This window comes from Podarcis tiliguerta (genome assembly GCF_965153285.1).
Source record: "Podarcis tiliguerta genome assembly, chromosome: 9".
In the NCBI taxonomy this organism is placed as follows: Eukaryota; Metazoa; Chordata; class Lepidosauria; order Squamata; family Lacertidae; genus Podarcis; species Podarcis tiliguerta.
The window spans coordinates 74,744,442-74,770,914 of record NC_139542.1 but is presented as its reverse complement, the minus strand read 5'-3'; the positions used below and the strand labels follow the sequence as shown (position 1 = coordinate 74,770,914).

Sequence of the window (26,473 nt, the reverse complement as noted above, 5' to 3'; positions counted from 1 at the left end):
CATGGCTGTGTGAGTAGAGTTTATGACGACACTTCACTTGGAATTGCGATGGCTTCTTTGCATAATTATGTATCGTGGTTTGGCAGTACATACACACCAGTCTATTATTTAAATATTAAATATTTATCTTATACCTCAACAATCTTGGCATTCATTCTGCTTAGCAAGTTGTGACTTTAAAAGAGTACATTCTGGAGCTCCTTACTGTAAAATTTCCGTAAAGATGCACATGGTAACTAAATTAAGTTCTCAGAACTGACAGTTCGCTGTTTGGGAGGAGAGAATTTGGGTATTTTATTAATGGACCAGGAGTGATGTTGATGGTGCAAAGGTTAAGTCAGTGCTGTTAACAGATTTGGGGGGGGGGGGAATGCCCATTTCCTCTGAATGCGCAGCAGCGTTGTCTTGCTTTTTTGAGCCACAAACTTCAAAGAGCTGTTTGTATGCAAGCTGGGACTGAATTTTCAGGTTCTCTTTCTCTGACTTGCTAAAAAGCTGAAGACTGACAGCCCCTTTCATCCTACATTATCCAGTGTGGCTTTTAAGTCCAAGAGAACCATGTTCTCAAATTGATGCTCTGTTCCTCAGGGGTTGGTGCAGAAACATTAAATTGTACTAAAATATTCATATGAGAGTGCATTTAGCTGAAAGCAATTGATGTGCTTTTCCCATGAGAGCAAAAAGAAATGCTGTATGGCCCTGCACTCAAGCAGACACCCTAAGCACGCTTAAGAGTAATCACGTGTCCTGGCTGATCAAAGCCCCATATAAGTTCTTAAAGTGAAAAGGATTAGAAAGGGATGAAATTGTTTGACCTGGCAGGCTCTATAGTGATGTGAACTACTTCACTGCTTGGGATTTGAGCAGTTTTTTCCAGTGCAATGTGGGCTCATGCAATATCCACATTTTCCCTTGCTTAATTGCTGCTTCTTCGCTCTGCAGATTCAACGGGGCTGCATGGGGGGTGGTTAGAGGGCTCCACAGATATTGGCTTCATTTATTAGCCAACCATTGTTTGCAGTTTCCATTCCGCACACACACACACCCTGGTTGCCTGGCATGTGCAGAGAGCTGGAGAGAGGGGGGGGTGCATTTGGTCCAATATTGTTGACTCTGACTGGCAGAGACTTCCAGGTTTGAGGCAGAGAGCTGTTCCCATCACCTGCTGAGCCTTTTAACTGGAGTATCTGGTAATTAAGTATTGGACCTTTTACATACGAAGCATGTGGTCTTCTGATTCTTCTCCAAAGATAAGAAACCACATTTATTTCTCATATGGCTTGGAAGAGATTCTCCAAACTGCAGTGCAATTGAGAACTCTGGGGTGTTCCCTGTGTGCTCCTGGCTGTTCTGCTCTCTATATGGCCAGGGTACCTGTTGAGCTTGCAAGTGGATTTGTTGGCACCTTCATAAGGAAAATATAAATATTTAACCCAGAGAGCATAGCACATTGCAAATTGCACTGTACTACCACTGCAGGGATGATAGCTTACCGTGACAGGCAGATATGCTGTTACAAAAGTTTTCAGTGATGGTTGGTCTTAGAACCACATAATAGGTGTGTGTGTGTGGCGCGCGCGCGTGCACACACACACACACACAGATTCCAGATGTGCTTAAGGCATTCAGAAACTTGTTAGATTGCCACCTGTTGTTTCTTTACTAATCCATATGATTGCCTAACTTTGTATTAATATGTCAAATTCTTCATTCACAAAAACAGACCTCTACACATTTATTGGCCACCATTGCCCTGTTAGTGCAGCCTTATCACAGCACTGCATTGTCAGCAAGATCCACAAGTGCAGAATTCCCATCAGGGTCTTGATTCTATTTAAAGTGTTGTTTTGTGGTACCCACCTCTTGTTGAATCTATACGATTTTGTTTTGGTTGTAACCACCAAAGCCTCGCTTGCTGATGCCACTCTTTGATGCACTTGGGTCCCAAGCCATTTAGAGCTTTGTATGCTAGTACTAACACCTTGAATTGGGCCATGCTGCTTGCTGGCAACCATTGCAGTGCTTTCAGGTCCAGTGGTACGTGGTCTCATGGGGCTGCCCCACCTAGCAGCTGCATTCTAAACTAGTGGCAGTCCCTGGAATGTCTTCAAGGTCAGCTCCACATACATTGCATTATAGTAGTCTGTGTGGGATCTCACCAGAGCATGGACAGCTTCAGTAAAAAAATGTTACTTTTACTTACTTTCATAATTGAAATTGTTTTATTTATTTTTATAAATGTATATTATATTGTTGTAACCCAGCCTGGGCAGAGGAGGAAGAAATATTATAAATAAATAGGGCGCAAGCCCTGTCATTGGGACTTTACTGCTGAGTAAACATGCGTGGAAATGCTTTGAGAAGTCAATGGATAAGAAATTTGCTGTGGGGTACAGTTGCTTTCTGAATCTTACATGGTCTGTATGCCTATTTCTCCCCTAAACATTGAGTTAAAAGGCTTCAGTGTCAGTGAAAGAGCAGCTAAAATGACAGATTGAGAATTGCATTGCTGGCTCCTCCCTTCTTAGGATCACTAGGTTTTGTCATGTCGGGCGGTGACTGATGTGGTTTCTTCCCACAGCAAGTAGAATCATAAAATTGTAGGGTTGGAAGGGACCTCAGGGGTCATCTATCCTACCTCCTGCAGTGCAGGAGTCATAGCTAAAGAATCTATGCCACATGGCCATTCAAGGAGAGTCCACCACTTTTTGAGGGAGTCAAACATGTCGAACATCTCTTATCGTCAGAAAATTCTTCCTGATGTTTAGTCAGTATTTCTTGCAATTTCTATCCATTGGTTTAGGTCCTACTCTCTGGAGTGGAAGAAAAGGAGCTTGCCCCATCATCTATGTAATAGCCATTTTCAAATAACCGAAGAGCGATCACATAGATGATATAGCAAGCTCCTTAAGCCAGAAAGAATATTGAGGAGCAGAAGCAATGTAGACTGAACCTGTCACCCACTGGTAAAATTTGTTTGCAGAATGCATTTTCCCACTAGTTTGAATCTTTATTTCAATTCTAATCTGTTTTCTGTTTCAGGAACTTTATATTGCTGTTGGAATATCTGGAGCAATTCAGCATCTAGCTGGAATGAAAGACAGCAAGGTACTATAGAAAAGTTTATTGGTCATAGTCAAAGCAGAGACAAGCCTCTTTTGGGTGGTGGCAGTTGAGTAAAATATACAAACAGAATAGATTCATCCCATTCTAGAAAGTAAATCAGTTGTCAATATCACAACATTATTGCCAATAGTGCATTAACAGTGTACACATTCCAAAATAAACAGAAACAGACCATTTATAGAAGCAGACTGAATTTATAGCTTAAGCAAAACAATTTCTGTTTAGAATCCTATGCTGTAGACCTATATTCATATATTTCAGAATCTGACACATGAATTCATGCATAACAATGTGCAATTTGAATTATGGACTTACTATTCCATAAAGTAAAAGACGCTTTTTGAATGTTCCATCATTTATCCATTCAAATGGAAACCCTATTATAAAATGATAATAAAACTTTAAAAGGTTTAACTCATTAGTAGCTGAAATGTTTTTCAACTATGTTTTCCCACAAGACTTGTTCAGATTATCTTTCTGTACCTCCAGTGGAAGATGGGTTTCATTATCTCTGAAACAAGAGCTTTCCTGCCTTTTCAAGGGGCAGTTTAATGCGAGAAAAATCACATGTTGAAGCATGAAAACTATAAAAAAATTATGTGTCTTCGCTGTATGTCCCAGTTTTCTTTTTTGTGTTCTCTGATGTGCTTTGTTTTCTCTTTGAATTGTGAAGTCAGACTATTTCCTGTCATTAACAAATCATCCTAATGACATTGGAGCCATGTAGTCAAATAGATATGTCTGGGCAGAACAATGCTACACTCCTTTTTGGGACATACTTTCAGTCCCTGAATAGTGTCTCTCTCTCTCTCTCTCTCTCTCTCTCTCTCTCTCTCTCTCTCTCTCACACACACCACTGTGGAGACTGCTGGAAAAAAATTGCCCATAGTGGTATATGACACACCAGCTGAGGTGCCTCTTACCTGTTCATTAGCCCAACTCACGTAGCTGATTCTCTGGGCAATGTGCCTTTTAAAACTCCTCCTCCTGCTTGGAGTCTCAGAAATATTTGTTGATGGTTAGTGCATTGAGGTTGCATCCAGTGTTCATCTTACTCAGAGCAGACTCGTTGATATGAATGGGGATGAAGAACTTTCATCCATTAATTTTATTGGCCATGACCCTAAGATTATTACCCTATATAAACTTACTTGGGGAGGAAACCCCATTGAACACAGTAAAACCTTATTTTGGGCAGATTCAGGTAGGTAGGTAGCCGTGTTGGTCTAATGCAGTCGAAATAAATTAAACAATTTTTAAAAATTGTCCAGTAACACCTTAGAGACCAACTAAGTTTGTTCTGGGTATAAGCTTTCGTGTGCATGCATACTTCTTCAGATATCTGAAGAATAACTTATTTTGGGCAAATGTGCACAGAAGTACAGTACAATTCACAAAGTGATTTATCTGAGATGAACAGGAGAACAATTTGCCCTCTTTCACATGAACAGTACTTTGAGAGACATAATTAAATGGCAGAAATGGCAAGAATGAGCATTCTAAAGTGAAGGAACTATGGTTTAATATTAAGGTGGAAAGGAATCTAGCAAAATGATGCTCCTGCCAGAATGGTGAAATTGGTGGAGGAAGATTGTTGATGCTGCAGTTTTCATTCTTAAACTGTATGTTGTTAAGATAGTTTCCTGCTCCGTATGATTTTTTTGTGAGGAGGAGGCATTAAAAGTCAATATGGAAAGGTGAACATCCAATTCATGTTCAATCTTGTGTGCTGCTCCCTGACTGGCTTGGACTATATTGGACCATCTTTTTTGTCATGACCACCCAAACAGATGATTCCACCAGTAATGCTGGGGAAAATATTCACCCTCTAATACTCAAGCAGAATGATCTCTCTGTAATGATGGTGAAGGAGCTGTCCTATCCAAGCCCTGCTGGGTTGGAAGCTGGTGGGGTGGGCAGCTTTTCCCCTTGGCTGGGAGATTCACTCTGCCAGCTCCAGGGCTGGCACATGTTTCTTCCTGGTTTAGAAGTTTCCCCGGAGAACAAGGGAGCTTTTAGGACTCTCTCTCCCTTGCGCCATTGGAGCACAGATGGCATAAGTGTGTGGGGTGGGGGTGCAGCTGCAGAGGTTTCTGTGACCACAAGGGGATCTCTAAGGTGAATCTTCCTTTTCATGGGCAGATGAAGAAATACACTCTTTCCTGTGGCCCCTGGGCTGCCCTCCTGGCGGGAACCACTGGTTTGTGCCCTAAGGCAGGGGTGGATGATATCTGGTTTTCAACATGCAGTATATCACCAGCTAAACATCACGATATACCAATATATCACCATGTCTGAAATAAGGATGGAGCTATGTAGAGGCACTGGCTGAGCTCACTGTTTCCCCCACATTGTGATTTTTGCATAGCACATACATACATCATGATTAGCGGTATAATGCCAGGTCAAAAATTATGAAAACGATATCACGATATGGCCTTCTGTCTGGTTTTGGATGATATATCAATATATCCCCCAGCCCTACCCTAAGGCTTCAATGGTCTACGCAAATGCTGAGCTCAGTGGGACAGAATTCTGAATAGACATGCTGAGAAATGTGCTGTAAATTGCTTTGGCACTGGACTTGAATAAAACAAATCTTTCATCACTTCAGTAAGTTGTGCTATTTCTGTCCACTGCTTTGGGTGTTGAAAATGCCATTTTTTTAAAAAAAGATGTTCAAATATGTTTTGCTAGAGTTTTTTGTCCTGAATATTGTTATATATTTGAACTCGCAGAACATATTTTTGAGAGCTTAAACTTTATTTTACTTTTACTTGAACTGTGCCCCACTTCTGTGTGTTTATCAAACCCTAGACGGAGTTGGGTTGTATCTGCTCAAACAATGTGTGGAAGCAAGGGAAACCCTTCTGTAACCATGGCAACAATCTCCTGAGTGGATTTCCACCCTCCATGCTGTCAATTATCTGGCACTGTGAACTTGCACACTTTGAATATGTTTCTGAAAGTAGTCCACAAAGCTTTTTGCAAGCACAATGTATAATTTATTTGTCGTTATGTCAAGGTAGAAAGCCAGTATTTATTTATCTTTAAATAATGGAATCTCTCTGCTTTCCTCTTTCCCCTTAAAAACTATTTTTCATATCTATATGAAAAATAGTTCACTAAAATTAAACTGTTGATAACTAGCAAATAAATATTATTGTGACTTACAGCTGCATGTAAATAAATTCATGTTATGCTTCTTCGTTGCCTGTAAGCTGCTTTGAGTTAGTTAACCTTTTGCTTAAGTAAATTAACTAAATATTTAAATAAAAGACTTGAAAGTAAAAACAGTTGAGGCTTAAGCATTAATTGGGCCAGTGGCTGATTCGTTAACACAATTTATTGCAGGACAGTGGTGTTGCTGCCATTTGAAAGAGAGAAAGTAAAATGTCCCTTGGGAGGTACTTGAGCCATACGTCCTTAGGCAGGTTCAAGAAGCCTGTGATGGCTTTATTGAACCTGTTCAGAGGCCGCGTGCCAGTGAACCTCAGCTGCTGGGGAGCAGCAGCAGCAGAGGTGGTCTGTGACTTTTCTGTCCTCCTTGTGGACTTCCCAACAGCATCTGCTTGGTCGCTATGCAGAATGGAATACTGGACTAGATAGACCTTTGGTCTGAACCAGCAGGGTTGCCCATGTGTTTCGAAGCCCTCGGGGATGTTGAAGGTTGCTCTTTGCACAATGGCTGCAATTTCTAATTATCTAGCCCACAGCCATAAGATTGTTGCAGTGATTCCAATCCAGTGGACTGTATCCAATGCTGCAGCTCCTGCAGCAGACTTCCAGGTGCAGGGTGGAGCTTCTTCCTCTCCAGTCCCCTCCAGCCCCCCCCCCAATAGTCCCTCAGAATTGGCTCTGGGGGGTTGAGGGACATTCCAGAGTAGATCTGGCAGTGGGGGAAGGGGAACTGGAAGTCCTGTTGCCCCAGCTCAGAACTGGAATCAACCCATTGCCTATGCTTATTATTATTATCATCCCATGTCTTTGATTCTCAGGCCCATCTTTTTAGATGTGTTGTTCAGCTTATCTCGAGGCTGGGAATGGGTCTTGTTGGACTCCAGCTCCCATCAGCCCCAGCCAGGAGGGCCAGTGGTGCTCCAGCCCTGCTTTAGAGGGAGAACGGAGAAGCTGAGAGAGCACTAGCAGGCGATGGTGTTTTGCCTTTGGAGGTGCTTGTGATGAAGGGTGGGAGGCTGGATTTAAAGTGTGATCCTGGGCAGGCAAATAGAATTTCACCATGTGGCATTGCATGTGCCCAGTGTCTGGCTTGACACATGCATTGCCAACAGATTCGGGGGGGGGGATTAAGATGGAGGCACCACAAGACAGGTTGTAAACATTCAGTTTTTTATTTCGGTTGTGAAGAGTGAGAAAGAACCTCCTTGAAGAGCCGCAGGGTCAGCCAAGGCTGGGGGCATTGAGCAGGCGGCTGGGCAAGTGGGTCTCCTCCCACTCCGTGATTCTGTGACTACAGAGAAAGCCATCAATAACTTGTACTCCATGAGTAATCTCCCTGTTTACTCTCTTTTTTCAGACAATAGTAGCTATCAACAAAGATCCAGAAGCACCAATATTCCAAGTTGCCGATTATGGTTTGGTAGCCGACTTGTTTAAGGTGAGTTTTGTTGTGGGGGAACCAACCTGATTACATTCCAAAAGTTGTTGGGTTAAAGCTGCCTATCCGTCCTCACGGACGTAAACAGAGATTGAATGTGTGCTGATCACTTTCCTTTCACTCTCCAATACTTCAAACTTTAGAAGTGTTTCCTTCACCCACCTCAATCCAAGTAAGGCGGTTTGGGATGGGCACTGATTTTGATAGCCCTGCAAAAAGTCATTATGTCATAGACTCTTTAGGATCTTGAAATGGCAAGGGTTATATTCAATGAATCTGCCAATATCTAGGTAGCCCCTTTTAGCAGCCAGCACCGCCTCCCAAATGGGGTTATACAGCCTTGACCATATGTGTAAAGGGACCCCGACCATTAGGTTCAGTCGGGGCCAACTCTGGGGTTGTGGCGCTCATCTCGCTTTATTGGCCGAGGGAGCCGGCGTACAGCTTCCGGGTCATGTGGCCAGCATGACTAAGCCGCTTCTGGTGAACCAGAGCAGTGCATGGAAACGCTGTTTACCTTCCCGCTGGAGCGGTACCTATTTATCTACTTGCACTTTGACGTGCTTTCGAACTGCTAGGTTGGCAAGAGCAGGGACCAAGCAACGGGAGCTCACCCCATCGCGGGGATTCAAACCGCCAACCTTCTGATCGGCAAGTCCTAGGCTCTGTGGTTTAACCCACAGCGCCACCCGTGTCCCTGACCATATGTGTTACATGATACTTAATAACATGTTTCCTATCTTATTAGCAGAATGGAACTATATGAAAATTCTGCAGGCAAGGGGTTGACCACAATCTGCATTAACTGAAGCAGGGCTTGTATTTGAGAGCAAATGGCTGTACAACTTTATTTTAGCAGATTACAATTAAAATATCCTATTGGGTTTGTTCCTTGGGAGGCACTTTTACATGCAACAGCCATGGCCGACATCTTGAGCCCCCCCCCCCCCCCCGATGCTCTCTTTTTGTCTCCCAGTAGCTTGGCCAAGGTCAGAGGGAGATTTGCTTCTCTCTACTCCCACTTCAGGGCTGCAGGTTAAGATGGTAGGAGGAGGTACACTCTAATTTTGTGCCAGTGTAGACTCTTACCTTCCTTAGAGGTGAGGATGCCCCTGCATAACTGTGGTGCCCCCTGGAGGGACCAGTGGGAAGAATGCATTCAAAGTAAGGAAGCAGAGTGCAATTCTCTCCTCTTCCTCCACTTCCAGTGGTGAAGCTGAATATGGTCTAGAGCTCCTCAGCTGGCTTTTGTGATAAAGCAAGCCAATGTAAATAAGAACTCTGCCAAGGATGGGGAACTTCTGGGCCTGTCAAGGGGTCCAATTTGGCCCAAACCTTGCCTACTTTCATGGAAAGCCCTCCCTCCACTGATCCCTACAGTCTCCAAAAAGGACCAGTGTGAGGCAAGCTTTCCCAATAAATGGGGTCTGCTTGCTTTTGCTGCCCACGCAAGGCCAGCTTTTTTCCCTTGATTACCCCATCATTCTGTGATGAAGGACTAGTTATGTGCATTGCAGCACTCTCAACAGTCTCCCTGCCTTAAAACATCTTTAAAGGAAGTGGGAGAAAAGGCTGCTTCAAGGAACACTGCAAAATGTTTCCCAGGCACTCCCACACTCCTTTTAATCTCTGATTGCAGGGCAAGCGATTTTGACAGGTGGGTGGGACAACTCACTTGATGATGATGATAAATCATGTGACATCATGTATCTGACAAGTGGGTTGCCCTGAACACCCATCAAAGTTGGCCTGTTGGGTGAGGCAAGATAAACCAGAGCCAAAAAAGGTCCACACCCCTAGACTGGGCAAATGTGGCACTTTGGAAACAGAGGGTATGTATTATTTCTGGCACTATTGCCCCGACCACATAAATTCCACTGGCACCTGTTTTACCTGGATCTATATTGTGCTACCCCACCTCAATAATTGAGAAAAGTGTCAAAATCTCTTTGGCAACTGTGGCAGTGAAGGAATGGGCAGCAAGGGTGCAATCTTGAATAAAATATGGGGGGGGGCACAGGTAAACCCCACCCCAATCGATCACAAGATGCAGCATACGCACATCATTTGAGTGGCAATGCCCATCAATTGGGGGGGGGGATTGTTTCTGGCCCTCTAAATTTGGGGGGGGGGCCAAAGGGACTTCGGCCCATAGGAGTCAGCTCCTATAATCGGCAGTCAGGTATCTTAAGGCTTTGTCTGTATGTGATGGCTTGTCCCTCTGTTAAACAATTCCACCTCTTTAGTTCTTAAATGTGCTCCTGGAAGGGCCATATCAGGCTAGATTATTGGGCGGGTGGCGCTGTGGTCTTAACCACTGAGCCTCTTGGGTTTGCCAATTGTAAGGTTGGCGGTTCGAATCCCTACGACGGGGTGAGCTCCCATTGCTCTGTCCCAGCTCCTGCCAACCTAGCAGTTTGAAAGCACACCAGCACGAGTAGCTAAATAGGTACCACTGCGGCGGGAAGGTAAACAGCATTTCTGTGTGCTCTGGTTTCTGTCACGATGTTCCGTTGCGCCAGAAGCGGTTTAGTCCTGCTGGCCACATGACCCGGAAAGCTGTCTGTGGACAAAAGCCGGCTTCCTTGGCTTGAAAGCGAGATGAGCGCTGCAATCCATAGTTGCCTTTGACTGGACTTTCTTCGTCCAGGGGTCTCTTACCTTTACTGGACACACACCACTAGGTCAGCTCTGGTCAGGTAGGGGACTGGGCTGTACTCCATAGAAGGGGCATTTCCTATGTGTTATGGCCTTCTCTGACCTCTTGCCTCCAAGGATTTTTGCTAGAACTTCCTGGGCAGGGCAAGCTGGCTAGGGTTGAGATTCCAGCAAGCCAGACTCGCTACCTTGCTCTTTGGCTCTGAAGACATGGCTGAACTGTGGTTGGGGCAAATGGATTTTTGTTGGTAGTCACAATTCCCTATTTCTATATGTTAATAACAAAAAACTGGAAGCTTCCGTTTGGTATGTGCCTTGGTGTCTAAATTCATCTCCAGTAGTAAGGAAAGCAAAGGACTCCCATTGGGTCAACCCCATATCATGCTAGGCCTCAGTGGATCACATTCATTTTTATTTTTTTTACAATCTATGTTATGTCTTCCTAAATCTTAATCAGTTGGCTTCACCCATTACAGAATGTTACTAAAGTAAACACTAATATATAAGGAAGAGTGAAATGGCTTACACCAAATCTAAGATTGACTTAGTTTGTTATGTCAAGTGACAAGAGTGTGAATTTCCCAGAACAAAACAGTGCTGACATTTATTTCATGCCATCTTATATTTTGTGTTTGAAAATGCTTACTTGTGCTGCTGAAACGGCCGCTTGCCGTCTCAGTCTTTTTCTCTCCTCCCCCTTTGGGGTTCTCCTAGCATGTAATCTGTGCCCCTGGCATGGGTGCTTGGTGGTATATGGATGGAGGAGAGGCGGCAGAAACCCTGCCAGCACTTAATGCTATTCCTGAACTAATGCCTGTCGGCTTGGCAGTAAACATGGGCCTTTTAATAAGCTGGAGACAAAGTGACATTCGGAAGAAACAACATGTAGACAATTTCCTTAATAAATTTTGTACGACCACATTATTTCCACCTAATGGAAATGTAGATCTCTTAAATAATTGAGAGGCTTTATTCATCAGCTGGGATCTTGCTGAGTGAGGGCATCCTACAGCCCCTGGAAAGAGAGGGTAACTGATATTTACTAGGTAGCATTTCAGGTGTAGTCAGTAGGCCAATCCACCACCTGTTTTCATGGATTGCTGCTCTTCAGAAGACTAGTAAGAATCACTGTGCAGCATGGGCAGAGCTCAGTTAAGTGACAGATCTGTTGCAGATGCCAAGGTCCCTCGGAAACACCGGCGTAGTTAAATGAGCTCTTCTGTCTGCCTTCATGGCCTGATTTTGCGCATCCCACCACAAAGTTGCATTTGAAATAAAGTGGACTGCTTGCTTAGTGCTTCTTTGGCTTCTCAAAACTAGAGAAATAAAACCAGAACTCTGTTTTTCACATAAAATTGTTACAACATTCTACAGCAACAGTTCTGAGCTTTATAAATCAACTGAAATGAAAGGTTGGGTATGCCGTGCTTTGTTGGCTTTTTTAATACAAAGACTTCAGCATTGCATGCTAAAGCAGGGAGTGGGGAGCCTGTGGCCTTCCAGTTGTCCAGTTACTGCTCCCAGTATCATCTCTGCCCAGTAGCCACTCTCACTGCGACTAGGCGAGTCTGGATTTAGCAACCTGCTCTAAAGGGGTTTTTTCTTGGCTGCAGCTGGGACAGGCTTTAGAGCCCAGTGCAGAAGTCTTCATGTTCAGTCATCCTGCTGATCTTGAGCATCCCAATCAGTAGCCATACACCTTTTGCATCTGTGAAGGGCAGAACAAGCATACAATACCTTGAATATCATGTAAACTTTGTGCTTGCTGTTGGTCAACACGTGGTGATTTGTTTGTTTTTAAGATCATCCAAATGTGCTTAAGTTTAGCTGCTTAAACATGTTTCTTAAGCTTTCATAACACTTCTAAGATGTTTCAGTTCTTTGCATATTTAAATGTAGCTGCTTTTATGGCTTTTTCAGGTTGTTCCTGAATTGACAGCGGCATTGAAAAAGTGAAAACCTCAAGTATTTGGGCAGAAATGAATGTAACCAGCTTTGAAATGATCATTTTAAACAATTATTTTTAAATGAAACTAAAAATGTAATAACTGGTGATCTGTTGCCAAAATTGTATGTTCTAGGTGATATCTGAATGCCTTGTAATATACATTTTTTTTTGCCTTTTTAGTTCCCATTTGACTACAAGCTATTTGATGAAGACTTTCTAATTCTGTAATAAAATATGCTTCAGATACATTTTGTGTTGTATTTATGTGAAGAGGAATCCCCATAAATCATAGAATCAGAGTTGGATGGGACCTGGAGGGTCCTTAGTCCAGCTACCTGCAATGCAGGAATCTCAACTAACGCATCCATGACAGACGGCCATCCAACCTCTGCTTAAAAACCTCCCAAAGAAGACTGATTCACTGTCGAATAGCTCTTACCCTCAGAAAGTTCTTCCTGATGTTTAGTCGGAATCTCCTTTCTTGTAATTTGAAGCCAAGTCCTGCCCTCTAAAGCAGAAGAAAACAAGCTTGTTCCATCTTTCATGTTACAGCACTTGAGATATTTGAAGATGGCTATCATATCTGGGTATGGCTAAACATACCCAGCTCCATCAACCACTCCTCATGCGGATTGGTTTCCAGACCCTTGATCATCTTGGTTGCCCTCCTCTGCACATGTTCCAGCTTGTCAACATCCTTCCTAAATTGTGGTGTCCAGAACTGGACACTGGACTCCAGGCATGTTCTGACCAAGGCAGAATAGAGTGGGACATCTTACTTCCCTTGATCTAGACACTAGACTTCTGTTGATGCAGCCTAGAATAGCATTAGCTTTTCTGTTGATCCATGTTAAGCTTGTGGTCCACCAAGCCCCCATGATCCTTTTCACATGTACTGCTGGCAAGCCAGGTGTCCCCCTTCATATACTGTACTTTTCTGTGTATAAGACTAGGTTTTTTAACAGAAAAATTATGTTTAAAATCTGGGGTCATTTATACATGGTTAGTGGCTAGGGGTGGCATGGGATTGGTTGATGCAAGTCGGAGATGTTCTGCAGCGTGCTATTGGTGTCTGCAGCAAGGGGTGGTGTTGATTGGAAGTTGCTGCGGCAACTGGGTGGGCAATAGGCTGCTTCTGCCGTTGAGGGGACGACGTTTGGAGCCTGTTGCGACGCGCACGAGTGTTAAGTGTCGGCCAGGCAGGTGAGTGATTTTCGACAACCCCCCCCAAAAAGCTCAACAACTCCACCTATTTTCTTAATTTTTAGTCCCACAAAATAGGGGTGTGTGTGTTATACATGGGGGGGGGGGCTTTTTGGGGTGGGGGAAGGGAAGAGCTAGAATTATTTACAATATACTTGCATGCACTGTTACAGTCAAATCACCATTTGGGTTTATTTGCTTTGTTCACACCATTCTTTGTGTGCATTTTCAGTGTAGTTAGAATTCTAAGACTTAGCTGCTAATCTTCAAATTTTCTTGGGAAATGCAACAATTGCTGAAACAGAAGCTCTTAACACTTGGAAAAATTAGAATATATACAGTGGTACCTCGGGTTAAGAACTTAATTCGTTCTGGAGGTCTGTTCTTAACCTGAAACTGTTCTTAACCTGAGGTACCACTTTAGCTAATAGGACCTCCCGCTGCCACCATAAGATTTCTGTTCTCATCCTGAAGCAAGTTCTTAACCCGAGGTACTATTTCTGGGTTAGCGGAGTCTGTAACCTGAAGCGTCTCCCCTGGTTCCTTTAATAAAATATCACTAGAGCCACTAGCTTCCTTAAAATAGTGCATCTAGCAATACAGCAGCTACTTTAACAATAGGCTGTGGATTGCAGGCCCGGAGGTCTGTTGTAGGCCCTTGGGAAAAATCGTAACCTGTGGATAGCATGTTGTCACCTTGGTTTTCCTCTCCACCAAGCCTGCATGGTCACTCGGTTTTATCTTACCTTGGGCTCCTATCTCCTGCTCTGTCATGATCTGCATCTTTAATAAATAGATGACAGTTGGGCAGATCTGGTGCCTATCCTGGGAGTTGTGACTTCCACCCTATTAGCAGATCTAATCTGATTGTGACGTGATTAGACAGCCAACATAACACGGAGGTGGGGGGTGGGGGGAGGATGGTTAGCTGCTATAACCAGAACAGAAGCCTTAGAGACAGCCTGTCTGTGGTGGTTAGGCTTCAGAAGATAAAGAAACCACAAAGTTGAAAGAGACAAGAAGCAAAAAGGAGTCAGACAAAACAATCATGTAGGCCCAAAGGAAGCTTGTGAATGGTTTGCAATAAATGCTGTTGGTCCTGCAAAGCTGTATCTGGCTGTGATAAATGATTCAAGCCACTAGGAGCTAGATAGGAATATTCCCTGGTAGGCTATTGGAGGCATTTAGTTACAGAATGTGTAGGTGAGCTATGAAAGGAATCATTGATATTGTGCAAGAAGGTTCCACTGTATAGAAAGCTATATAATGCTCCATCTGTGTTCAGCCAGTTTATATCGGCAACTCCTTCCAGCTTCATGAGACATCAGCTGAAAATTAAAAGGGAGAAAAAATGATTCTCTTCTCTCTTTAGAATTCTCTGCCTTTATAATGGCAGTCCCCTGCCTGTCTTCAACTGGATGAGAGCTAATAAATTGAAGCTTAATCCAGAAAAGGCAGAGGAACTGTCAGTGGGTGGTTCCCTAAATTGCATGGATGGATTCAGGTAGGTAGCCGTACACACGGAAGCTTATATCCAGAACAAACTTGGTTGGTCTCTAAGGTGCTACTGGACAATTTTTTAATTTATTTTGACTGCATGGATGGGATGTGGCCTGCAAGTCCTTCTGAAGGAGCAGATGTGTAGCTAAGGGCGTGCTGCTGGGTCAGTCACTATCACTTGAGGCTCGTGGCCTTTGGTTGGTGGGCATCTACACCCCTATCTGGACAGGGAGTAACCTAACTTCTGTTGTCTATGCTCTGGTAACCTCTAGGTTAGATTACAGCAATGTGTTGAAGATGTCTTGGAAACTGCAGCTGATGCAGAACTTTGACAGGAGGTTGCTCACTAATCCTGGCCTGACTGCACTGCCAGTTAATTTCGGGGATGAATTTAAAGTGCTGGTTTTGACCTATACCTCAAGGTATAGCCACACAAACCAGCCTGGACCCTGTACTGGTCATCTGAGGCCCTTCTGTGTGGTCATTCTCAGAAGGGCTGGAGGGTGGCAACACAAGCATGGGCTTGGCAGGGGGTTGGACTCGATGGCCCTTGTGGTCTCTTCCAACTCTATGATTCTATGATTCTTTTCTCCCCGCTGGCTCCCTGTCTGTGGAATGCTCTCTCCAGAGCTCACCTCGCCCATCTTCACTTAGCTTTAGGTGCAAGGTGGGAACTTTCCTTCTTAGCCAGACTTTTGGCCCTTAGTTTGAAGGGTTTTTCTTAGTATTTGTGGCCTCTTTTGGTGGTGCATGATCTGCTGCGTCTTTCATTTGCTTGTTTTTAAAAAGTTTTTATTGATTTGTGTTTATAGTAACTTATTTTTGTGTATTTCCGTTTTGTGTCCGTTTTGTAAAAACAACAACAGTATGTGGAATTTACAGTAATTTACAAAAGAGCCACAGGAATCAGATTTTTCCTGTGTGAATCCAGCATGAACAGATTTTTTTCCTCATAAAAACTGGCAAAAAACAGGAGTCCTCCAGCATAACAAAGGAGCAGAGATAGCTCTAGCTTTGCCCCAGCCTCCATCTTCACGCAAGCCCCAGCCCAACACACACTTCAGCACATCCTAATGCTAAGCACAGATCACTGTCAACAGCATAAAAACAAGCTACTGGTGTCCTGATGTGACTGGAAAAGCAGGATCCCTTTTAGCTGCTTTACAGAAGTATTAAAAATAATAACCGCCATAGGGGACAGACTGGAGCACTGCCAGATACTGCCTCCAGCTGCTGAGCCTCTGAGCCCATCTGCCGGTCTAGCTTTTGACTTGCTCAAGACCTCTCGGCTTCATGTGCAACTCCCATCTTCAAAATAGCATCTGTCTTATCAAGGAGCTGCTACACTTGCAGAGGAAGGGGATAACTGCCATCAAAGTTACGACCACTTTGTATCTCCAGGCAAAGATACAGCAAATACCATTAGATTCAGCTGCGGGTATCACATACTTTCTGTGCGAGGTGGTGAAGCACAAGTCGGCTCAATATCCTTGCTGATCTGGAATTGTCACCGTTTGAAGCCCCAAAGAGCTGCTTCTATTCAGTATGGACAATGCTGAGCTTGGTAGACTTATGATAGTTTCCTATTTTCCTATATTGGTTCATCTTGGTTCCTGAAGTAGAAGATGCAAAGCCCCTTTCACACACACACCCAAACAAATAGTACACACTCAATTGTGGAAGTTTACGTAAAGGTCAAGGAAATGAGTGGGAGATCTGCAGGTCACCCACAAGAAATGATTTTGAAAATACAGTGTCAGAAATGCACAAGGAGGCAGCTGCCATCCAGACACAGAACAGACTTCGCTTCAGCAAGCTGGTGGCCTCATCTGCCTTCGGACCAAGAAAACAAATACTCCTGCCCTTGTAAGAAGAGGAATCAATCCTTCTAGCCGTGTGTTATTTAGAGGGAAAAGCAGCTAGGTAGTCTTCATAGGCTTGGTAACTATCTGGAGTAAGTGGGTATAAAATAATTCCTTATCTACCAATATTTTGAAAGCAAATTGTTCACATTCTCACCGTAAGAAGGGTGCCTTTGGATCAGACCAAGCATTCACTTTCAAGCTTCCTGTTTCCAACAGGACAGCCAGAAGCACCTGGGAAGCGGGTCATGGAGACAACCCTGCCCCACTCTTGCCTCCCAGCCATCCCTGTGCAGGAATTCGGAAAAAATGGGGCCTGCAACAAAATGTGGTGGTGTATCGTTGCCTTTCAATAGGAGTGCTCCAGTTCGGGGTTCTAGCCAGCAATGCCCCCCTCCCAGTTATTCCTTCCAGCCTCCATTTTTCTTTTCTAAATAGCACTCAACTGTCTGTGGCTTCTGAGCATTCCTTATTGGGAAGTTTGGGTTTTTTCTTTGTTATCCCGCCCTCCTTAAAAAAAAATAAAAATTGCTGTATTTCTGCAAATTTCTGGATTACCCTCAGCATGCAGATACCAATCCTATTGTTGCTCAGTGGCCCCATTTTGGTTCTGTCATGTCAGCACCCACCACTTCTGAACTTGGGAGTGAGGAGCCATGGCCAATACTCGCTGATAGATCTCTCCTCCAAGACATAAGATTCACATGGCTACCACTCCTCCCTCCATGAGAATAAGCCACATCAAACGGTCTGAAAAGGCCCCACCCCCTAATGTAGAAAGGAGAGCTAAACAAATGTCTAACATGAAATGACATTGCCTGCTTTAGCGCAGGAGGGGCCAACCTGTGGCTCTTTAGATGCTGATGTGGGAGAAAACTCCCCTCCGCCCTGGCAGCGTGGCCACGGGCAGGGATGATGGAACTGTAGCCCAGGATCATGTGAGGGCCACAGGGGAGGCACCGCTGCTTTCGGCTGCTTTAAAAAACAAAAAACAACACCCACACACCCCACTACATATCACACCAAAGTAGGCTTAAAGCATTTTTAAAAAAATGAAGCACCATGCATTTAGGATTTTTTAATATAAAAAAATTCTTTTTAATTAAAACCATATTTGTAAAATGTCCATTTTTTACTCTGTTGTCTTGGAGACGACAACTTTTAATTTTGTCAAAATATTTTCTTCCCAAAGTTCATGCTAAAAATAAAAAGATCACTTTTTTAAAATTTCTTTGATCTGCATCATTCAAAGTACTCCCTGAAAAATGTTTTTGTTTTCTCCTCAGGAAGAACAAAAATATTTGCCATCTTTATACAAAGGAGTTTGCAGTTGTCACATATAAAGGGAGATTGTAAGAAAGAGGAGGAGAGAAGTTTACATCCGCTTGTATCATATACCCTGCTGAAACCTGACCTGATAGAAGATTGTCCAGAATTCCTTAAAAACTGTGTGATTTGTGTCTGCTTCTTTAAAAAAAACGCATTAAGAATCTATACATCTTTGAGGTCATTGTTTTAACATGATGGGTCTCTGCCCCCATCCCTTCAACTAGGACTTCAGGTGGTAGAAATGTCAAATTTTCCGTGCTGGCTCTCTCACAACTCATGCATTTTGTTTCCTATTTAAAAGAATATTTAACTCATTCCGATCCACGCAAAATACCCACCCGGGGGTTGGTTCCCCATTTAAAGCTTTAGTATGTCTCCCTTGCAAAGCATCTCCTTTATTTTTTTATAACCCCAAATGGCAGCAAAAGGACTATGAATCTGGGACCCTGTTTAACTTTTGCTCTTTGGATTCCAAAGGCGTATACTTGTCGATCACAGGCGTATTCTGCTGAAAGTGGATTACCGGCTTTATCTGAAACATACCAAAGCTTTCTTGGTTCTTCCTGTTGTAAATGTTCACCCGGTGCTCCAGTTCTGGGCTGGCTTTGGTAGACCCTGATGGGCTTGGCAGTTTAAGGTTGACCGGATCCAGTCCTTTTTGTGTCAAGCAGGAATCGTCAGACAAGGATGACAGCAGTTCTTGCACCACGGCATTGTTGACTCTGCTGTGGGTGGAAGAAGAATCTACCTGATCACGTTTGGCTACATGGCAAGCCCTCTCCAAGGGGCAATACTCAGAGGACTCCTCCCGGGTTGTACTGCAGTCCGTGGAAGAGCCAAAGGTCTGGCTGCTGTCACTCTGGGCTCGGGTGACGGAGCTGTCGGTGGACCTGGAGGCACTGCCTGAGGCAACGCTGGCGGAAGTCCCGTTGCTCCCCATAATCTTCATGGGCACGTCCACCGTGAAGAGGTCGGAGGAGATGTTGGGGTGGTGCACGTCAATCGCAGCCGTCGTAATGACACAGATGGCTCCTTCTGGAACACCACTGTCTACAGGCACACAGCAGAAGGGGGAAAGGGTCACAGCAGCAGCTTTCAAACTTATTCAGGCCACCTGCCCCCCCCCCCCACTCCTGTGGTGGTTCTCCAAACTCGCCCCACTGCCCCCAACCCTATGCTACAAAAAGCACTATTCAGAATAGCGCATCTGCACGACCCACTAAGAGAAGATCTGTGAAACTTGGAAGTTGTTTTTGGAATTGCAGATTTCACAGAGATACAAACAGGTAAAAGTCACATGTTATCACTTCTTTATTAGGATGATTTATAAATTTATTTATTTATATGTATTAAGATATTTATGAATCACCCTTCATCAAAAGGTATCAGGGCAGAAAACAATAAACAGCCATTCCTAAAGTAATGACTTTTAAACACCTCTTAAAAACCTAAATGTTTGCCCAGGCTTTTCTGAACTCAAACTCTTAGCATTTTAATTTTCTATTTTGTACACTGCTTTAGTTTTTAGGACAACGTTTTTAAAAATTTACATGTAAACCACTTAAAGAGATTTTTTTACTATAAAGAGCTACATAAAATGTTGGCTGAAATCCTGGCTGGACGCAGGCCACTGGCGCAGGGAGTCCAGCCTCCTCGTCTCACGGGGAGCTGCAAGCAGGACCTCAGCACAGGAGCCTCCCCTGGAGACCTCAAAACACAGGGAAAGGCAGACATGGGGGGAATTTTTGGATCAGCAAAGTCCTGGCAAAGAGGCGAGTGTGACTGCGAGGGCTGCCTCTTACTTTCTTAATCTACACAGTTAACAGAATCTGAGGGTTTTGGTTGCAAGATTTATAGGTTCCTTCCATCTGATACCAGGTATAATAAAAACACACAAAAGACACCTCAACTTTTCCGTAGCTTGCATCCGTGCCCTGCATTTGTGAGGTATAGGTGCAGGTGCCTGTTAAAATATATTATTATTTAGGGTAAAATAAAATGTATTTATGATGTTAATTTGCAAATTAAAAATTCTGCTTTTAAAAAATGGAGTTCCACCCAACTGCCGCTCCACAAATCAGGAAAGCTGTTTCGAATATATGCTTTTTACTTTTTAATAACATGAATAAAGGGTTATGTGTGCATGAAGTGGTGCGGCAGTTTCAGAATGAAATCCATTTCAAGTATGACCCAGTGACCACTACTCTAACATTGGTCTTCTCTAGTGTCAAATAGCTTTATCCTTCACTCATTCAGCTTAACCCCTTTAAAAGGACATCAGTTTTCTCCCCATGGGGGAGCTGCTTCCCCTCGTTTCCATTTGAGATGCTGCATTCTGAAAAATAAAATATTTAGACCTCAAAGTACACCTGAATCTTAAAACATTACTGTTGGCTTCCAAGGGAGGCCTGCTGTCCAGCCTAAAGGCTTCCAGAAGCCCAGGGCAGAAACAAGCTGGAAGGATCATAGTTCACTGGTAGAGCATCTGCTCCGCATGCAGAAGGTCTTGGATTCAAATCCTGTCATCTCCAAGGAGAGCTGTAAGTGTCCTCAGTCTTGAACCCTAGCGAGTCGCTGCTAGTCAGGATACACAAGAGGGAGCTACAGGGACCAATGGTCTGACTAAGTGTAAGGAAGCTTCCCTTGCAAGCCCCATGGAAAGGAATCAGAACTATGCCGCCTCCACTGACTTCCATGGAGAACAGACGTGCACGTCTGGGTGTGGAATCACGTTGCTGTGTATCCCGCCCCCACAAATATATTTGCAAACAATGAGTAAAAAACTACTAATGGCCAGCAGTCACCAAAATGAAGCTTTAATTATTTAATTAATTACTTTAGAAAAATATTTATATAATGCTTTATCATAAATATGTATCACAGCAGTTTACAACAATATAAAAACAAAAAAATCAGTAATATTGAAGCCCTTGAATAATAATTGCTACCAGATGTTTAAAGGGCATCCGTAAGGATGTGCTGGAAGATGAAAGGTTCGACATGGTATGAAACCTTCCTATGCCAATACAACAGAGTGGATTGGACAGGGAGGTGCAGATTTTAAGGGGGCTTCTGTTCTTCCAAGCTGCTAGACAGAAAGGTGGGTGGGCAGTTGGGTCAAGTTGGTTGCAAGATCTGCTGGAATCAGACAGCTTGCTGAGTGGCCCTTTCCTAGATAGGACTCCAGTTCCCACCATCCCTGACCACTGGCCATATTGACTGAGGCTGATGGGAGCTGATCAACATATTCCCATTCCCAATATGGGCAGACATGAATGTTTCTACCGGAAGGGAGGAGAAGGAGAAATAGATTCGGCAGCAGGGCTTAAAGAAGAGCAGTTTGCAGTTTCCAGGGCCAGTCACAGAATACAGACGTACTTTGGGTTGCAGACGAATTGCAAGTCGAATGCTTTAGCTCCTGAATGCCGCAAACCCGGAAGTGAGTGTTCCGGTTTGCAAACATTCTTTGGAATCGGAAGTTGCCCTTGGTTTCCGAACGTTTTGGAAGTTGAACAGACTTCTGGAATGGATTCCGTTCGACTTCTGAGGTACCACTGTAGGAAGCCAACATGCCTGCCTCATTCTGTGTGGTGAAGTCAGGTGATGCCCTTCTGAGGTCAGCTCAAGGGAGACAGATTCTAGTTTTAGAATTAAGCCTCACACTGGAGCCTTATTCACCTGAAACCTGCTTCAGCATCAGTTACCACATCACAATGGTGGGACATCTGCTCTGCATGCAGCAAGTCTGATTCAGCAAGCACTGGGGGAGACTGAAATCCCGGAGAGCCCCCAACCTCTCAGCGTCAACAATGCTGAGCCAGACAGACCAGTGGTCTGACTCTGGCTCACTTGCTAAGAAATGGCAGCAAGCCTGTTTAGTTTATAGAATTCAAACTTACCACTACTGGGCTCATTGTAGTACTGACTGATGTAGTTGTTCATATCGTCTTTGACCATGGTCTCTGTGAATATAAATGGGGGAAATGTCAACAGAAAAATTCCAATCATGTCCTAGATTAAGTTCTCCAGCGCATGGACCCATAATGCCATTATGGGAAGAAACTCAGAATCCTATTTCACACAGCATTTCAAAACACCAAATTGTGAGTTCCTCATGTGATGTTTGAGGGCTATACTTGGTTATCCAAAAGAAAAAGAAAAAAAGAGAGCAGAAAGGCACAAATCATGTGTGAAATATGACACAAAAGACTACTTGTGCCAAACATGGTGGTGAGCATATATTCGACTACAAGGATTACTTCCATGCAAGATGTGTACGAGAGAAACAGCTTCAAAACAATATTTCTTGACAAAGGAGGAAAATAAAACAGTGGGTGAGGGGGAGCATTTGCATGATTGACAGGTCAAATCAGAGGGAATGTTTTATCAGACTTCTACAATCACTGTGTTTTGAACTGACAATAATGCACCACCTTGCTCTTGTCTGTTCCGTTCTCTGGGCTAGTTGTGCTAGTACTGCTGCCTTGGAAAATGCCGAACACGCAAATCCTTCTGCTTCTGGGCCATGGTTTTTGGTGCCAACTGAGCAGAACACAAGAATAACTCTTCATTCATCATAGCACCCCAGCTCCTACACCCACGCTTCTGAAATTATGCTGGTTACTTTCCCAGGGGCACCTGTCCAAAATGTGCCATTTTCATACCAAATTCATCACCTCCCAAACCCACAGGGAAGGAAGCAAATCCCTTTTAATTCTCCCTATTAGGCCTGGGTGATGCATCGATACTGGTATGAGGGCCAGACTGCGATGGCAGTTTCACCTGGTGGTATATTGTGGGTGAAACTGCTGAGTCCCTCTGCCACCGGTGCACAGCGAGCGAGGGAAAAACAGAGGCAGCTTGCTTGCCCCCCAACTCCCCAAAGACTGAGGGAGCCCTGCCAATGGAGCGTTCACAGGGCTTCCTCAAGTGTAACAGAGCCCCGACTTTGCCTATGGCTTGAGTGAGCTGGAGTGGGGGCTCCTTTAAACCTCTGTTCAGGGGTGCATGGCTGCCTGCCGTCAATGAAGACATTGGGCTTGCTCAGCTGGGGGAGTGGGAGAATTTCTGCCCCTCAGCTGAGCAGCTGCACTGTCGTCCCCCCCCAGGCACTGGGGTGAAAGCGCCTCAGCTGCCGTGGCAAGAGCTGCAGCAATTTCCTCACCTGCGCCTCACGGGGCCAATGCAGCTCGTTTCAACCTTGCAACGTCTGGCTGGTGATACATCGCAATGTTGAAAGGCTAACATCGCCCAGCCCTCCTCCCTATCTATGAACTTCAAAGGTGCCCAGCACAAGAAACGCTGATCCTCACTGGTGGTAAAAAATATGACAGAACAGAAGAAAAATTAGTTGAGACAGATAACAGAGCTGGGGATAGAAAAGAAGGTGAAAGATCTAGGGGTATGGTTGACAACAAAAAAATAAACATCTTTAAAGATAATTATATAAAGGTTTGGAATGATATTAAGAGAAACATATATGGAAATATAGGGAAGAATGATATTATCGTTATGGGGAAGAATCTCGGTAATAAAAATGAATGTATTGCCAAGAATGTTATTTTTATTTCAATCTATACCGATAGTCAACGGAACAGGACACTTCAAACAATGGCAAAGAGATCTATCTAAATTTATTTGGCAGGGGAAGAAGTCTAGGATTAAGTATAAGTTACTAACAGATGCTAAAGAAAGAGGTGGATTCGCCCTTCCGGATTTAAAATTATATTGAGATGTCTTGTCTTTGCTGGCTATGAGAATGGATGACTTTGAGGAATCCAGATTATTTTAGATCTGGAAGGCCATGCTAATAGATTTGGGTGGCATGCATATTTCTGGTATGGAAAACCGAAAGTTCATAAGGATTTCTAAACTGTATTGTTAGAAAATCAATTTATGCTGTTTGAGAAAAATATAAGAACTTATTAGGGAATAAAACCCCATGGTGGTTATCACCATTAGAAATGTTGTCAGTCAAAAAAATAAATGTGGAAAAAGAATGAGCAACATATATAGAGTTCTTAACCGAGGAGGAAAACCAATTGAAATTTACCAAGTTTGAAGACATAAGACATCTGCTAACTGATTGGCTACAACATCACCAATTATTGTATTTTTCCGTGTATAAGACGCCCCCATGTATAAGACGACCCCTATTTTTTTAACCCAAAATTAAGAAATTAAGTTGTTTAGCTTTGGGGGGGGGGGTCACTTCCGCCAACTGCTCACCCGCCTGCCTACCACTGCTTATCGCTTGCCACAGCCACTGCCAATTGCACACCTTGCTTCAGCCGCCAATTGTCTGCCCGCTCACAGCCACCAACAGCCCACCCACCCACTTGCCGGAGCCACCAATCGCCTGCCCAATTGCCACAGCTGCAGCCAATCACCAGCAGGCCTTGCCGCAGCCACCAATCACCCGCCCAATCACCGCTGCCAATCTCCTGCTTGCTGCTGCCATTAATCACACATGCCCCCTCTGCACTCACTATCCATGTATAAGACGACACCCAATTTTTGCCTAATTTTTTTTTAGCCAAAAGCATTGTCTTATACATTGAAAAATACGGTAAATGACATCTTTAGGGTGGATAAAGGAGACGGTTTTGGTAAAGAATTTTTCGAGGTTGCAGAAAGAACTGTTGGGAAACAATGATAAGGTTCTGTTGAAAATGTAAAAATGTGCTGGAATGGGAAACAAAAGATGAGGAAGTAAAATCTGTAATGATACATTGGGCAAAAGATGTGGGATATAATATACAACTTGCTTCATGGAAGAAGTTGTGAAATGAGGATTTAAAATTTACAGCCTGCTAGATGTTAAAGGAGAATTATATGGAAATGATGTACCGATGGTATTTGACTCCTACAAGACTAGCGAAAATGTATAAGAATTCGACCAACAAATGTCGGAAGTGTAAAGCTAAAGAGGGTACATGAAGTTTAAAATAATTTTTGTTTAAAAAACAGAGGCTTTCTTATTAGGTATAATAGAAGAATTACCGAAGGCTAAGAAACTACTGTTAATGTATGCAACGACAGTGGCAAGAATGTTATTTGCCCAGGGATGGAAAGAAGAAAGAGCCCCATTGAAAGAAGAATGGATAATGAAGATGATGGTCTATGCGGGGATGGCAAGGCTGACCGGGAAGATCAGGCACCAAGAGGATAAGAAATTCAACAAAGAATGGCATAACTTTGTAGAATATATTAAATAACACTGTAAACATTTAAAGATGTTAGCAGGATTGACATAGCACTTGTAATTTAAAACAACAAAGGATAAAACTGAAGTGTAATAATTTAGATAAATGTAATTAGATGCAGTAAAAAAGGAAGTTAAATTCTGGAAGCCAAGGGAGGGGTGGGGTGGGGAGTCAAGGGGTTCAGGGAACCCCATAAATGTACTGATATGGATTATGGTTTAATGTAAACGTGTGTGTATGTGTAAAAAATTGGTGGTTTTTTTTGAAAAATTGGAAAAAAAGAAACCCTGATCCTATTTCTCTGTAATTTGGCTGTTTCCCTAGGGGCACCTCTCTCTTCTATGCTACATCCATATAAATTGCCTACAAATTAAGTGAATCCCTTTTTAATGACAGCCAAACTGTAAAGATTGCCCTTATAGGAAAAGCACCACAGCCATCCTTCCATTTGGCAGCATACAAGCTCTTCTAAGGGGCTCCCTGCAAGCTTAATCCAGTTCTGCCAAAAAGAAAACAAGTTATAGATGATTCCATTTTTGGAGGGGCATGGGAATCAAAATGGAAACGGTGACCAGCACAAATACACATCTGTTCCCTTATCACTTGACAGGGCTTCTTCATTCAGGAGGGCTACAATGCCTGCAAATGTCATCCAATTCTATGAAAAGGAAAAGTTACAGATGTTTTTATTTCCCCATATATTGAATGGGGGGAGGTGCAAAGCTTCATGGAATTTGGATTTCTAAGCCAACTTTTTCCTCTTTTCTGTGGAACCTTTGCAGAGGGCAGTTTTTGGAGAGATTAGCCCTTTAGCTTCCTTGAAAAACATTATTTTCCAGTAGGAAAACAGAGTTAATTCTACAATTTTTCAGCAACATAAATGTAAGATGCTGAGAGATACTGCACGATGCTGAGATGAAAAACACTGCTGTGGAGATATGAAAATGACGTGTGTTTTTTAAGTGCAAGAACACCCAAGCAGAAAAGCAACTTGATCTGCCCACTTTGAGGCATATCACATGCT

At 43.5% G+C, this 26,473-nt stretch overlaps 2 protein-coding genes across 9 annotated transcripts in view; one reads left to right on the top strand and one right to left on the bottom strand.

Moving 5' to 3' along the window:
• Positions 1–12,596, top strand: part of ETFA (electron transfer flavoprotein subunit alpha) — a 33,381-nt gene extending 20,785 nt beyond the window's left edge. Inside the window, exons 10-12 of the mRNA XM_083399148.1 lie at positions 3,043–3,108; positions 7,664–7,744; positions 12,323–12,596. Of these exons, the coding sequence (XP_083255274.1) occupies positions 3,043–3,108; positions 7,664–7,744; positions 12,323–12,358 (183 nt within the window). The 3' untranslated portion in view covers positions 12,359–12,596. The remainder of the gene's footprint in view (positions 1–3,042; positions 3,109–7,663; positions 7,745–12,322) is intronic.
• Positions 12,597–17,987: 5,391 nt separating this feature from the next.
• Positions 17,988–26,473, bottom strand: part of TMEM266 (transmembrane protein 266) — a 96,753-nt gene continuing 88,267 nt past the window's right edge. For all 8 annotated transcript variants that reach the window (XM_083399029.1, XM_083399031.1, XM_083399034.1 and 5 more), the window contains 2 exons: positions 22,144–22,206; positions 17,988–19,294 (listed from right to left, as the gene is read on the bottom strand). In XM_083399029.1, the coding sequence (XP_083255155.1) occupies positions 18,675–19,294; positions 22,144–22,206 (683 nt within the window). In that variant the 3' untranslated portion in view covers positions 17,988–18,674. The remainder of the gene's footprint in view (positions 19,295–22,143; positions 22,207–26,473) is intronic.